The 14294-nt window shown below is 33.7% G+C and overlaps 1 protein-coding gene across 2 annotated transcripts in view; it reads left to right on the forward strand.

Annotated features, from left to right (window-relative positions):
• The window catches only part of ACVR2A (activin A receptor type 2A), an 86371-nt gene that overhangs the window by 46083 nt on the left and 25994 nt on the right, over positions 1–14294 (forward strand). For both annotated transcript variants that reach the window (XM_055380171.2, XM_063694833.1), the window contains exons 2-4: positions 5762–5969; positions 8882–8991; positions 9168–9322. In XM_055380171.2, the coding sequence (XP_055236146.1) occupies positions 8943–8991; positions 9168–9322 (204 nt within the window). In that variant the 5' untranslated portion in view covers positions 5762–5969; positions 8882–8942. The remainder of the gene's footprint in view (positions 1–5761; positions 5970–8881; positions 8992–9167; positions 9323–14294) is intronic.

A 14294-nucleotide genomic window follows, 5' to 3' on the forward strand; every position in this document is an offset into this window, starting at 1 on the left:
ATTTAGAGTTACTTTGATAGAATAAACCTATGGGTAGAGATTTAAAGTTTCAGAAAATTTTAAATTGGGAGATGTCGTTAAAACTTAATGCACATAAATAACCATGCCATCCTTTTTAGAACTACACCTTTAAAGTTGTAATGTAAGCTTAAGAATATAAAAATACATATAATTTACTTATTTTTATAATCATTATGTTACTATATTGAGTTTTTTTAGAGACTTGATGGGATCGAGACTGATTGCAGAATCAGCTTGAGGAGGGGTGGGGAAATTGTCACAGCATTCCCCGTAAGCCATTTTCTTTCTACTTATGGAAAATATCACTCTAGTTTAGATCTAGAAAACCATCCTGAATCCTATTTACCTTAAAAAATGGTGGAAATATCTTTTTAATAAATAAAATGGCCCTTTGTTTATCTTTTTTCTAGACTAGGATGGCAAATACAAGACACTAAATGCTGCTCCCCTTCCCTTCCAATACTATAAAATCCTCTCTAAAAATATCCTCAAAATCTTTCTTGGTATAGTGCCCCAGGCAGCCATTACTAACGCTGATTGGAATTGACTCCGAAGGTAAAACCTATTTGGCACTTTTGCTCTAGGCAGTGTTCAATTTTTTTGTCAGTTTTGTTTAGTTTTTGGGATGTTCCTATGCCTGAGTGGGATTCTTCTTTTGGAAATTGGAAATAGTTGCATAGTGGTTTTTAACATGAATTAAATAGGTGATAATTCACAGAGCCCCCTTTCCCAACAAAATAAACAAAAGGTAGGTTAGACGGACTGTTGGGATTAGGATGTTGTTTTAAGCCAGGAGGTGGCAGACCGCACAACCTATGGGCCAAATCCATCTTGGAGCTAAGAATGATTTTTATATTTTTAGATGGTAGCAAAAAAAAAAAAAAAAAAAAAAATCCAAAAAAAGAATAGTATTTTGTGAGTTGTAAAAACTACCAAAAAAATCCAAAAAAAGAATAATATTTTGTGAGTTGTAAAAACTACATGAAATCCAATTTTCAGTGTCCATAAATAAAGTTTTAATGCAACATAATCATGTTCATTCATGTATTGTCTATGGATGCTTTTATGCTGCAAGGGCAGAGTTAAGTAGTTGTGACAGACCACATGGCCTGTAAAGCCTGAAATATTTACTGTCTGGATCTTTACATAAAAAAATTGCCATTCCTGTTTTAAGATAACAGAGGGGGCATTGAATATTGCTTTTGTATCATTTGGTAAAGGAGGAAACTTACCTTGCTCATATTTTCAACATGTTTCTGAAAATAATTTAGAAAGTGCCTATTGTTTGCATACAGATAAGTGGTGGTAGCAGCCCTTCTTTTTTTTGTTTTTTTTGTTTTGTTTTGTTTTGTTTTTTTGAGACAGAGTCTCTTTCTGTTGCCCAGGCTGGCGTGCAGTGGTACGATCTCGGCTCACTGCAACCTCCACCTCCTGGGTTCAAGGGATTCTCCTGCCTTAGCCTCCTGAGTAGCTGGGATTACAGGTGCGCGCCACCATGCCCAGCTAATTTTTGTATTTTTAACAGAGAAGGGGTTTCACCATGTTGGCCAGGCTGGTCTCAAACTCCTGACCTCATGATCCGCCTGCCTCGGCTTCCCAAAGTGCTGGGATTACAGTTGTGAGCCACCGTGCTGGGCCCATTCTTTTATACACAGTTGAGATGGAGTTACCGGAACATAGTTTGCACTGTCAGTTCATGCTATAATTTCTTCCACAGTTGAGAGGAAGTCCATGGCACCATTACTGCCCACAAATACTGGCAACTTATAACTACATCTCTGTGCTAGTATATTGTAGAACACTGTTCTCAAACTTTTTAGTCTCAGGACTTCTTTAGAGCTCTTAAAAATTAAAGACCCCAAAACTTTTTAAAAATAGTGATATATATCAATATTTACCATATCAAAAATTAAAGAAAATGTTTAAATATTAACTTATTTAAAATAGCAATAATAATCCATTGTTAGTAAAGAACAAGTTTTTATGAAAAATATTTTCCAAAACAAAAAAATTAGTAAAATTATAGTCTCTTAGTGATTGTTGTAGTAGAAGGAAACTGGATTATTGTATCTGTTTCTCCATTCAGTTTGTTGTGATATGTTATTTTGATTGAAGCATATGAAGGAAATCTGGTCATATACACAGATACATAGTTAGAAAAAAAGGAATAGTATTTTAATAATTTTTTTTTGGTGTGACTTTTTCTTTGATATCATACCATAACTCAAGACATGGTAGTTTCTTTTCTATTGTTTTTTTTTTGAAGTCAGTTTTATTTACATAGAATAAAATGTGCTTTTTTAGATACGCAATTCCATAAGTTTTGATTAGAATATATGAACCATACATATTATACAATCATAATACACCCCAGTCAAGGCGTGGTGTTCCTATTTCCTTCATCCCACAAAGTTTCCTCATGCCCTTTTGTAATCACCTCCTTTTCCCTCACTCCCAGCTTCTGGCAATCTGTGAGCTGATTTCTGTCTGCCTTTTCCAGAATATTATGTAAATGGAATCATACAGGACAGCCTTTTGAGTCTGTCTGCTTTCACTTAGCATAATGTTTGAGATTCATCCATTTTGTTGTAGGTATCACTAGTTCATTCCTTTTTTATTGTATGGATGTTTGCTTCTCCATTCACCATTGATGGACATCGGAGTGTTTTTAGTTTTCAGAGATTATCAATAAAGCCACTCTGAACAGTCATCTACAGATTTTTACATGGACTTATGTTTTTATCTCACGTAGATACCTACACATGTGATTGCTGGGTAGTATGGCTGGTGTATGTTTTAACTTTAAGAAGCTGTAAAGCTGGTTTCCAAAGTGACTGGGCCATTTTGCTCTACCACCATCAATATGTGAAAGTTCTAGTTGCTCACATTTTCAGCAATAGTTGATATTGTCCATTTGTGTTTTTGTTTTGTTTTAGCCATTCTAATTAGTGTTAGTATTTCATTGTAGTTTTGTTTGCATTTCCCTGATGATTGATAATATTGGGTAGCTTTTTTCAAAAAAAATTTTTATTCTTTGCTCTTTGGCAAAGGACCTATTTGAATCTTTTGCCCATTTAAATAATTGGACAGTGTTTTTTCTTATGATTGACTTGTAAGAGGCCTTTATATTTTCTGAGTATCAGTCCTTTTTTAGAAATGTGTTTTGCAAGTATTTTCTTCCAGTCTGTGATTTTTTTCATCCCCTTAGCCCTCAAAGAGTGGAAGTTTTCATTTTAGTGAGGTTCAGTTTATCAGTTCTGTCTTTTGTAGGTCATATGTGTTGTTCTAAGAAATCTTTCGTAATTCAAGGTCACAAAGATTTTTCATGTTTTCTTTTGGAAGTTTAATAGTTTCAGGTATTATTTTAGGTCTATGATATGTTTAGAATTAATTTTTGTATATGGCGTGATATATGGGTTGAAGTTTTTTGTTTTTTCTTTTTGCGTATGGATATTCAGTTGCTCTAGCATCTGTGGTTGCCATGACTATCGTTTTTCTATTGAATTGCCTTGACATCTTTTCTCTACATCAGTTGACCATTTATATGTGGGTCTATTTCTGGGTTCTCTGTTCTGTCCCATTGATACATGTTTCTGTCTTTTCACTATAACCATACTGTTTTTATTGCTGAAGTTTTATAGTAAGTCTTAAAATCAGTTAGTATGAATTCTCCTTTGTACTTCTTTTTCAGAATTATTTTGGTTTTTCCAGTTTCCTTGTTTTTCAAATAGACAAGACATAATTTTGTAAATGCTAGTTGCAGTGGGGAAGCTGAAACCATTGATGAACTTTTTGTCTTTTGTAACATTAAAGTCTGCTTTGTCATGCACATTGGGTGGATTTTTTTTTAACCCATGAATACTTTTGTAATATCACAATTCATTTGGAAAATATTGGTTCTCTGAATTATGTAGACTTTCTAAATACTGTCACATTTCATTATTCAATATTTAAAAGTCACATTTATTGATATCACCACTGATCTCATCAGAAAATTCTTTTGACTATTGGAAAGGTTGACACCGTCACCTATTGCTGATGGTAGTAGATAAAAATTTTCAAAATTTTTATTTTTTGCTTGAAAACTTAAATTTTATCATTGGAAACGCATACTTGTTAGTTGCTTTTCTTGAAGTCACAGGTTCACTTGGTTTACTTTTGAGAACATGCCTGTCAGATACCCAAGTCTAAATAGCCATAGTTTGTTAGTTTACAACTCAGTCATACGTGGGCTTTTTCTTGAGGCAACCATTGTACAGTTGATCCTTGAATAACAAGGGTCTTAATTGTGTCAGTCTACACATATGTGGATTTTTTTCAATAAGTATGTTAGAAAAGGCTTTGGAGATTTGGGACAATTTGAAAAAACTCACAAATGAACTTTGTAGCCTAGAAATATTGAAAAAATTAAGAAAAGATATATGTCGTGAATGCATAAAATATATGTACAAACCAGTCTTTTATTATTTACTACCGTAAAATATACACAAATCTATTATAAAAAGTTAAAATTTATCAAAACTTACATACACACTTACAGACCATACATGGCACAGTTTGCAGTTGAGAGAAATGTAAACAAATGTAAAGATACAGTATTAAATTATAATTGCATAAAATTTACTATAGTACATAGTGCACTACTGTAATAATTTCATAGCCACCTCCTGTTGCTATTGCGGTGAGCTCAAGTGTTGCAAATATCTACTTAAAACACCATATGATGCTAATCATCTCAGCTTGAGCAGTTTATCTCTCCAGTAAATTGTATATCACAGTAAAAAGTGATCTCTTGCGGTTCTAGCATATTTTTCATTATGTTTAGTGCAATGCCGTGAACTTTGAATAACACCTTGGGACCCATACAAAGTGCCACTCTTGGTACTGGAATTGCTCCTAAGAAGGGAAAAGTCTTGCCATTACAAGAAAAAGTGGAATTGTTTGATACATACCATAGATTGAGGTCTGCAGCTATGGTTGCCATTTATGATTTATTTTGTGAACAGAAGATGTAAACTTACAGTATCGATAAATACAGTTCAGTACTGTAAATGTATTTTCTCTTATGATTTATTTTGTGAACAGAAGATGTAAACTTACAGTATCGATAAACAGTTCAGTACTGTAAATGTATTTTCTCTTCCTTATTTTTAAAATAATATTGTCTTTTCTTTAGCTTACTTTAATGTAAGAATTTAGTATATAATATGTATAACATAGAAAATATGTGTTTATCGACTGTTGATGCTATTGGTAAAGCTTCTGGTTAACAGTAGTCTATTGGGAAAGTTTTTGGGGAGTCAAAAGTTACACACTGATTTTTGTTTGTGCAAAGCCAGTGGTCCTTACCCCTGAGTTGTTAGGGGTCAACTGTAGTCACTATGCAGCAGAGTTATGTTTGCTTAGTTTTTGTCCCACACAATATTAAAAAGTAGTCTACTCAAGGGCCAAGGTTTCATAAAATTAACAATTTCTGTGGCTTTTCATCAAGGACATTCTCAAGTGAAGTGAAACTAGTGGTGTTCAGAGAAATACTGTGATATATATGGTTATTCCCTATTATAATGGCTATTTTTATATTTAAAGTACAGGGATTAACCTGGAAACCTAAACCCAAAGTTATAAGTGGGAAGACGGTGAATTACTGACACTTTAGGAATACCTAAAGTTGCTATGTTGGGAAACAGTCTTTTATTTTAACAGCTAATGTGGTTATATTGTTGTTTTTATTATCTTATAGGTGCTATACTTGGTAGATCAGAAACTCAGGAGTGTCTTTTCTTTAATGCTAATTGGGAAAAAGACAGAACCAATCAAACTGGTGTTGAACCGTGTTATGGTGACAAAGATAAACGGCGGCATTGTTTTGCTACCTGGAAGAATATTTCTGGTTCCATTGAAATAGTGAAACAAGGTTGTTGGCTGGATGATATCAACTGCTATGACAGGTAAGAACACATTTAAGATTTTATGGTAGTATTGAGTAATTTTCACACTTCCCCTCTTTTGAAAGGGGAAAGATCAGTGCATGAATTTTCACTTAAGTGTTTCTTGCTTTTTTAAAAATGGGATTATAAAGAACATTATAACGTGCTCTAATGACAGTATATTTTAAAGTAATAAACATGGCATATTTATGTTTTATCTTTGATATATTTTGAATAGTCTACCCGGTAGTGAGAACTCTGAAATAAAAACCATTTTCCCCAATGTTGTTACGATTATAAACTTTTAAAATGCCAGTTTTAAGGAAAACATTTAAAAAATTACTTTAAAAGAGTATATCTGTTGAAAATCTGTCCTCAAGAAGAATAAAACTTAATCATGTGCTTAATTTTCTTTCAGTTTCCTTCTTTATGTATCTGGAAGAAATTGATCTTACTACATTCCCCACCCCCCCCCCCCCGGCCCCCTTTTTTTTTCTTGCGAAGTAGGCCTTTCGCTCTTTACCCGAAGAGACTTTTTTTTTTTTTGAGACAGATTTCACTCTTGTTGCCCAGGCTGGAGTGCAATGACGCAATCTTGGCTCACCGTGACCTCCGCCTCCCGGGTTCAAGCAATTCTTCTGCCTCAGCCTCCCAAGTAGCTGGGATTACAGGCATGCACCACCATGCCTGGCTAGTTTTGTATTTTTAGTAGAGACAGGGTTTCTCCATGTTGGTCAAGCTGGTCTCAAACTCCTGACCTCAGGTTATCCGCCTACCTCAGCCTCCCAAAGTGCTAGGATTACAGATGTGAGCCACCATGCCTGGTCTACCCCAAGAGACATTTTAACTTGACATTCAGAATTTCATCAGAACTAACAGTCCTCAAACTACATACTTGTTTTAATTGCTTTACTCTGTACTGGAAGTAAAATACAGTGGTCATGTTATTGACTGCCTGTGATCTTTCTGTATGGAGTCCCATAGCTGTTAGGGTGATCCCTTAACTGCCTGGGCCACAGGATTTCTACTGTGGGTAGGTGCTGAAGACAGGCAGAAGCTGTGAAGTCCTAGATAAACAGACATTTTGGAGCCAAAAAGTACTGCTGTATACAGTGAACACTAGATACTTCTGGATCACTTTTGAGAGCCTCAGTTGATTACCTGGAATCTGTGTTTGATTAGCTATATGTGACTAAGAGCAAAATGCATTGAATAGGCCCTTGAAAATTGGATTAACTACACTTTTTGTGAGAAATTACAACACAGTCATTTAGATTTAGATATATATTTCGTATTTAGAATGTACTTCTAAGTATGTGAATTTTCCAGGGATTATTTCTATGTACTTATATATTTTAGCTGCATTTCTGATTATCAGCCTCTGCTAACAGAAGTGGTCAAGTGATATGTGCTGTTACGAAAGGTACACAGGAAGAAATTGGGGAAAAATGAGTTTGGGAATCATCTTTATCCCAAACTATCTTTTATCATTTAGTTGGAATCAGGGATTCCTATTCTTTTTTGTAGTAGAAAACTACTTTGCTCTTTACCTAAAGACAATACTCCAGCTATATGAGACTCGGATAGTGCCAAAAAGAGTAGTGAGCCATTTTCACTGGAGTCTGCAAGTGTGTTATTCATTGCAAATACTTGCTCTTAGAATGGTAATTACTATACCATCTTTGTGTCTGGAGGTTAAATGCTAATTTTAAGCTATAAAATTTTTGTTTTTATACTCTAAATTTGATTGAAAACAAATAGGATAGTAAGAGAAGTAAGAGGAAAAGAAGATTCAAGAATTGTCAAAGTGTGGAAGAAAAGAAAATGATAAAAGAAGAATGAAATTGAATGGTGAAAAGTAACTTTATTGAATTAATTAGGCTAAGTAATCATGTTAATCTGTTGTAATTTGAGACATGATTTTAAATATGTTTTTAAATTTATATATTTCTCTTTATAAATGGTTAAAATTTAGCTTTCATTTGTCTTTAAAAAACCTCCTGCCAAATTTCTCCCTGAAATTTCTTCAGCTTTTCACTTAAGAATTAAATTCTACCTTATTATTCTGACAACTATCAAAAAAGTTCAGTTTGTTATTAAGATACATCTTTTAAGTTCATCTGATGTTGATTTTTTTTTAATAGGTTTAGCTGTTTATTAGTGGCTGATGAGGATTTGTTCTAGAGGCTAAATCCAGGTCTTTTCATGACTTAAGGTCCTATATAGAAGGCTACTTTATTTTTATTTTTTTGGTTTAATTCTAATCCGTTTGAGTTAGTAGGTGCTATATGATTATTGTTTACGTGTTTGTTTTCTACTTATTGCTCATCTCAACCCTGTTCATTGCATTCAGGGAATTGAAATCTACACTCTAAAAAACAGTGACAGTATTAATTTCTCAGCCTAGTTTGGGTTTCTGATGTTGAAATGTTTCACCCATGAGATATGAGCTTTTATCACTTAGCATGTGTGTATGTTATTTATATGTATACATACACACACATACACAGTTTTATATATAGTTTTCAGTTTCTGTATTCACAAAATGGAAATGCCCTATTTCCTGTGAGCAAAAGCACTCTTTGACCAAATTGCCTCATTGACTTTATGTCCTCTTCAAGCTTTTCTAATAATTAAAAAAATAAAAAAAGATGCTTGCCTTAGGTTGCTCATTAAAAACCAAATTACAGCAATAGTCTCTAGTAGTCAATGTGATTGTTATAAAATCAGTTGTTAATTTTTTTTTTTCTAAAGAGATTTAGTAACAGGAATCCAGGAACATTTTTGGTTTTTAAGAATTATTAGATATTAATACGAATCTTGAAGTTGAATATAAATGACTAATTTATTATTTTATTGCAGAATAAAAACACCTGTTGTAGGGTCAGTATAATAATATTGATTTTAATTATTTTTTCTCTGCTTATTTATAGGACTGATTGTGTAGAAAAAAAAGACAGCCCTGAAGTATATTTTTGTTGCTGTGAGGGCAATATGTGTAATGAAAAGTTTTCTTATTTTCCGGAGATGGAAGTCACACAGCGTAAGTTCACACGGAAAATACATAGGTTTGCTCAACTGTAGATTGGAAACAAAATATATTTGTGTTGATGGAATAATTTGCCCCTACCTCTTCCCCAAAATTTGAGACTATGACAGATATTTATTATAGAATTTTGTAGACCAAATCTGAGTTATTTTTCCCCCCCTTTTCCACAGCCACTTCAAATCCAGTTACACCTAAGCCACCCTATTACAACATCCTGCTCTATTCCTTGGTGCCACTTATGTTAATTGCGGGGATTGTCATTTGTGCATTTTGGGTGTACAGGCATCACAAGATGGCCTACCCTCCTGTACTTGTTCCAACTCAAGTAAGTTATTGTCCTGTACTTTGTAGTGTTTTAAATTTTATATTTTTGAGAAATATTACTGTGGTGAAACCCACTAACTTATTACAGATTATTTTCCTTTGGAGTTAATTTTTGAATGTTTATTGTCATGAGAACTCTAGCTAACTTTGCAAACTTATTAATGTACCTACCGTGTCCTTAACTTTTCTCACTTTAGGGTTGAGGTCGAGTAGAATGAAGGGATATTCCCATTTCTATTCCTCTTTGGAGAGTTTTACTCTCATGCTAATACTAACCTGCTTTGCTTCTTGAGAAGTCATTTATGATGGAGAAGTGAAATCATAACCCTGTCTTTGCCCTCTGTCCCCTCCTCCATTTCTAAATTTCTGTGCCTTTTTCAAGACCACTTGGCAAAACATTTCATCCATGGGGATAGACTCAGGAAAGTAACCAAAAAAGTATAGAAAAGAGAGGTTTCATAAAGCCTTCAGGAAGATACCTCCATAAAAATGTTTTTGTAGGGAAGAGGAGCAGAAAAGTAACCTTTCTTACCATGTGTTGTTGGTAGATCAAGTATTTTTTTTGGTTGCCTCATACCAAGTGTGTACTGAAGACTAAAAACTTCTTTAAGGCTCTTGATTGTCACACATCACACCCCAAATATTTCTGGAAATATAGGTGTGGAGAGTAATCAGATTAAATTCATTAAATTTTCTACATTCTCTTATCATGTAGACACTTTGTGCAGGTCTGGTATTTATAAGGACTTTTCATGGAAGTAGTTAGTATTCTACAGGTCTACGAAAACTGATAACTTTTGGTTTTACTTGCTTGAGACATCTCTGAATTCTAGTTTTTACTGTGTTTCTTTTAACTCTTAAGATCACATTACCTCAGCCTTCTGAATCTCTTGGTGTAACTTTGCTTCTTTAATACCAGAAGGATTAATGGTTAAAACTTGATAGAAAAAATGGTAAAGTCCTATAATTTAATGACCAAAACAACTCCTTCCCTCTAAGCTTTATTTATATAACACATTTATTTCTCAGCGCTTGCAGCAATCTGTTAGCATTAGATCATGGATTCCCATAATCTTTGTAAGATGTGTATATAGAGAAATAAACCCAAAGGTAAAATACCATGTTCGGTAATTAGGTAAACATTATTTTGTACACCTTGAGTATTTTAACTTTTAAACAGTAGTAACTAAGTTTGTGTTCATTAAGAATCATTTCTAAAAAGTGTTTTAAAATAAAAAGTTTTAGTACCTAGTCTATGTAGTTTACTCCAAATGGCCATAGGATACACTTTACCTTCTGTCAGTGATAACTTTTAAAAAATTTTAGTATCAAAATTTAGAAGAGAGATTATTCAGTATTATAATAGTTTCCTGAATTTACCAGATCTGTGATATGCTAGGAACAAGCCGGGAACCACATTTATAAATAAATTTGTTAAGGTTTTTATAGGAGGAGTTTTAAAATGTAATCTTATAGATAACACTGATCCGTATACAGTATTGTTACAAAAATGTGCTTAAAGCTTTTCTTAAAGGGCTTTATATCCTATGTATGTGGTCAGTTTTTTAAGAAAGACTAAATAATTGAAGGGTTTGGACTTTTAAAAAGGATTGATGTTATGCATAAATAAGAACCAGGGATTTTCTGTAAGTATCCGTACATCTCTGTGGGTTTTAGATATTTGTTATGGTTAAAGTTACTGTACACATTTATTTAGTACTTACATGCTCTGTCATGAGTTTATATGAATTTGTATGAATTTCTGAAAAATAAGGAAGAAATGTAAAGATTTTGTGATAAAGTCACCTGGTGTGATCAAGCTTTGGTATGAAAAATACAAGACAGGCCTGACTTTATGCTTTCCTTCTGTCATAAACTATGTTGTGGAAAGGGGCATTGTCATCAGTGTGGAACTTCACTTTTGTCATCTCTCGCAGTCTCTGAAGCAGTATGGTTTCGTGCTTCAAATCTTGTTTTTGCTGAGAGGTTTATGCAAACTGTTCTGCAAGACCACTTCGTGGCCATCATGTAACAAAAGGCTTAGTTTTATCTTCTATTTCAAAATAATGATAATTACATCAAGCATTTATTGAACATTTTACAGTGTACTAGGGCACTGTTAAGTTACATTATACATAAAGATATAAATTATATGGGAACATATAAAAAGCATAAAATATATTTTTTTCAATGATTTCCAAGTTGTGAGACTGATTATCATCTTTAGAATTTGTTAAAAAATACAAATTTTGGGACCACACTCCTGAAAGTATGGAATGGGGCATGGGATGTTATGTTTTTAATAAGCTTCCCAGGCGATTCTGGTGACCAGCCAGGTATGGAAAATACTAATTTACTTTCATCTCACAGAGTTGTTTATGTAGTAAAATCTCCATTTTATAGATAGAAAAATCTGACCCAAGGACTCTTTGACACTAAAGCTTTGTTCTTATTACTTACGCTGTTCTGCCTCTTTTTTCATAAAGCAAATGCCTTTTGTTTCATATAATTCAGTAAACTTTTCTGCCATCTCAAAATCATCCTGTAGGCTAATTTATTTTCCTACTTTTGGATATTGAATAATTTGTGACTACTAAAATGAGGAATAACATCATCTTATGTAAACATTGTCTCACATAGGGCAAAAAGAGAAGTAAAGAAGTCATAGATACATAGAAGGGCATATTCATGTGTTTTCCATTAAAAATTTCCAAAAATTCTAAAGTACATTTTGGAATAGGGTTGATGACCCTTTTTAGAATAGGGTTTATAAACATGTGATTGGGCTGTAGATAAAAATTTCTGTGCTTGAGTCGATACTGCCAATTCCTATTAAGACTTTATCGAAGGGTAGGATAAGTAGGAGAGAGAGATTTGAAGTCTTAAAGTGACTTCTGTATTTCACCCCATATTCACGTCCCCATATTTCAACTTTACACCAGTTAGGAAAATATCTTACAGTCTTGCCGCACATTTTTGGAACATTCTTCCTCTGGATTCTTTAAGTGCTTTTAGACAGTGCCATAACATTTGTCATTCTTTTTCTTAGGGAGGCTTTTCCTCTAAGCTTTGGCTAAAGGATGGTTTGTGAATGAACTGGTCTGTTGTAAGACATTGTTCTCATTATTAGTAAGCTGGTTCTGGCAGTTAGGTGAGGGATTCTTTATCTCTATGACATCAAATTGTTTAGAGTTTTTCCTGGTTGTGTTAGTATTTTGTCCTGAAGAAGTGATGTAGGGGTATAAGTACTTTAAAATCTGGTCTTTCATTATGGTTCCTAGTAACCAATAAAAATACAAATTCTAGAATAAATTTAGCACAGTCGAAGGCATAGAAAAAAGCAGTTTTCTGGTCGTTTTTTTTTTTTTTTCCATAAGTCCTATATTTCTGTCATTGTTTCATGGTATCACTTTATTCTTATTCATCCTGGATGAAAGCCTTGGAGACAACTATTCTTGGCTCTGTCATTTACCAAGTCCTCTTCATTCACCTTTTCATCCTGATTGATCCTATTGTAGTTCAGGACATTATTACTCCTAAGGCTAAGATTATTTCTGTAATCTCAAAGTTGGCCTTCTTGCTTCCATTTTTCTCCCTTCATCTGTACTATTGCCAGAATAGCATTTTACATGTTTGATTATGTTACTTATGTGCTTAAAATATGTGTGGGCTCTCAGTGAGCCACAGCAAAGAATACACAGTTGGAGCATGACATGTGGTCTTCCATACTCTCTTTGTCTTTTGGTACTTTCTTCCCATTACACCCCAAAACATCTGTCATATGCATCTAACATTGTATTAGTTGTAATCCTCCTTGAAAGATTTGAGAAAATAGTGCTTGGGTCATTCTTTCATTTGTCATTCAGATAAATAACCCCAGTTGAGAAGGGCTCATAATGTGTTTTATTCTCCCACTAGATTGTAAGCCTCTTGAAGATGAGATATGTATTGTAATTACTGCTGTGTCTTACACAGTATTTGTATGGAATAATCATTCAGTAAGTGCTGAATTGCTAAATTGAGTTTGTTGCATTTGGAATTATACTGAGATGATAATGAAGTATGTCCAGGGATTCCTTTAATAAACATTCAGGTGCTTTAGGGCTTTGCGTTGAGAGAAATCTTGAGGCCATGATTTTGTGGGGGGCTGTAAAATAAGTTGAAGTATTTCAGGCATTTATAAGAGAGTGACATTATTCAGTTCTTTCTGTAATCACAGACTGAAGCATCCTATCTGTTTTCGTTACCCAGCTCACTTTTCTTTTGCCTGTGCTGAAACTATCTTCCCACATATAGGAAGATGCTTTTATAATATGCATTGAGTAAACCGAATGCAAACTGGTTTTTCTGGTGACAGTGAGTCATGAATATGAGGGAATTGATGGACTCTATTATTAAGAAGTCTTATTGTGGTTAGAGTTAATGCAGTTTCAGTAAAATGGCGCCACTTTCATAACCATATGTGAGCTTGTTTCCTGCTTATAAGATCTATATTTGTGCTGATAAAATACCACTTGATAAGAAAATGAATTTTAAGGGTTAGAAATGACCTACCTTTAACAAGGCACGAAGTTAGCTTCTTGTTTACTTTTAAAGGCTATATAAGTAGCACTTCAGTATTGAAAATTAGTTCTTTCTTAAATAACATCAGCCTGTTCAATCTTTACTTTATGATAGTTTGTCTAGGTGTGGGTCTGATAAGGACTAAAGCTTTGGGATACCTAAATTAGGCATACAAAATAATCCTTTTGACCTTAGCATTAAAGTGATAATAGGTTGTCATTTCATGCTATGTCAGATTGCTATTCACTGAGAAACCAAGCCATCTGTGAAAATGCTTTGTAGGATTTTCTTCTTGAACATGAGTTTATGTATTTAAAATTAATAAGAATCTGAAAGGGTAGGAAAACATTTTTCAGCCAAGTTAATTTAGAATAGTATACTGCTTCCTTATTGGGGGAGGGTGCAGGAGA

This window comes from Gorilla gorilla, chromosome 11, assembly GCF_029281585.2.
Source record: "Gorilla gorilla gorilla isolate KB3781 chromosome 11, NHGRI_mGorGor1-v2.1_pri, whole genome shotgun sequence".
In the NCBI taxonomy this organism is placed as follows: Eukaryota; Metazoa; Chordata; class Mammalia; order Primates; family Hominidae; genus Gorilla; species Gorilla gorilla.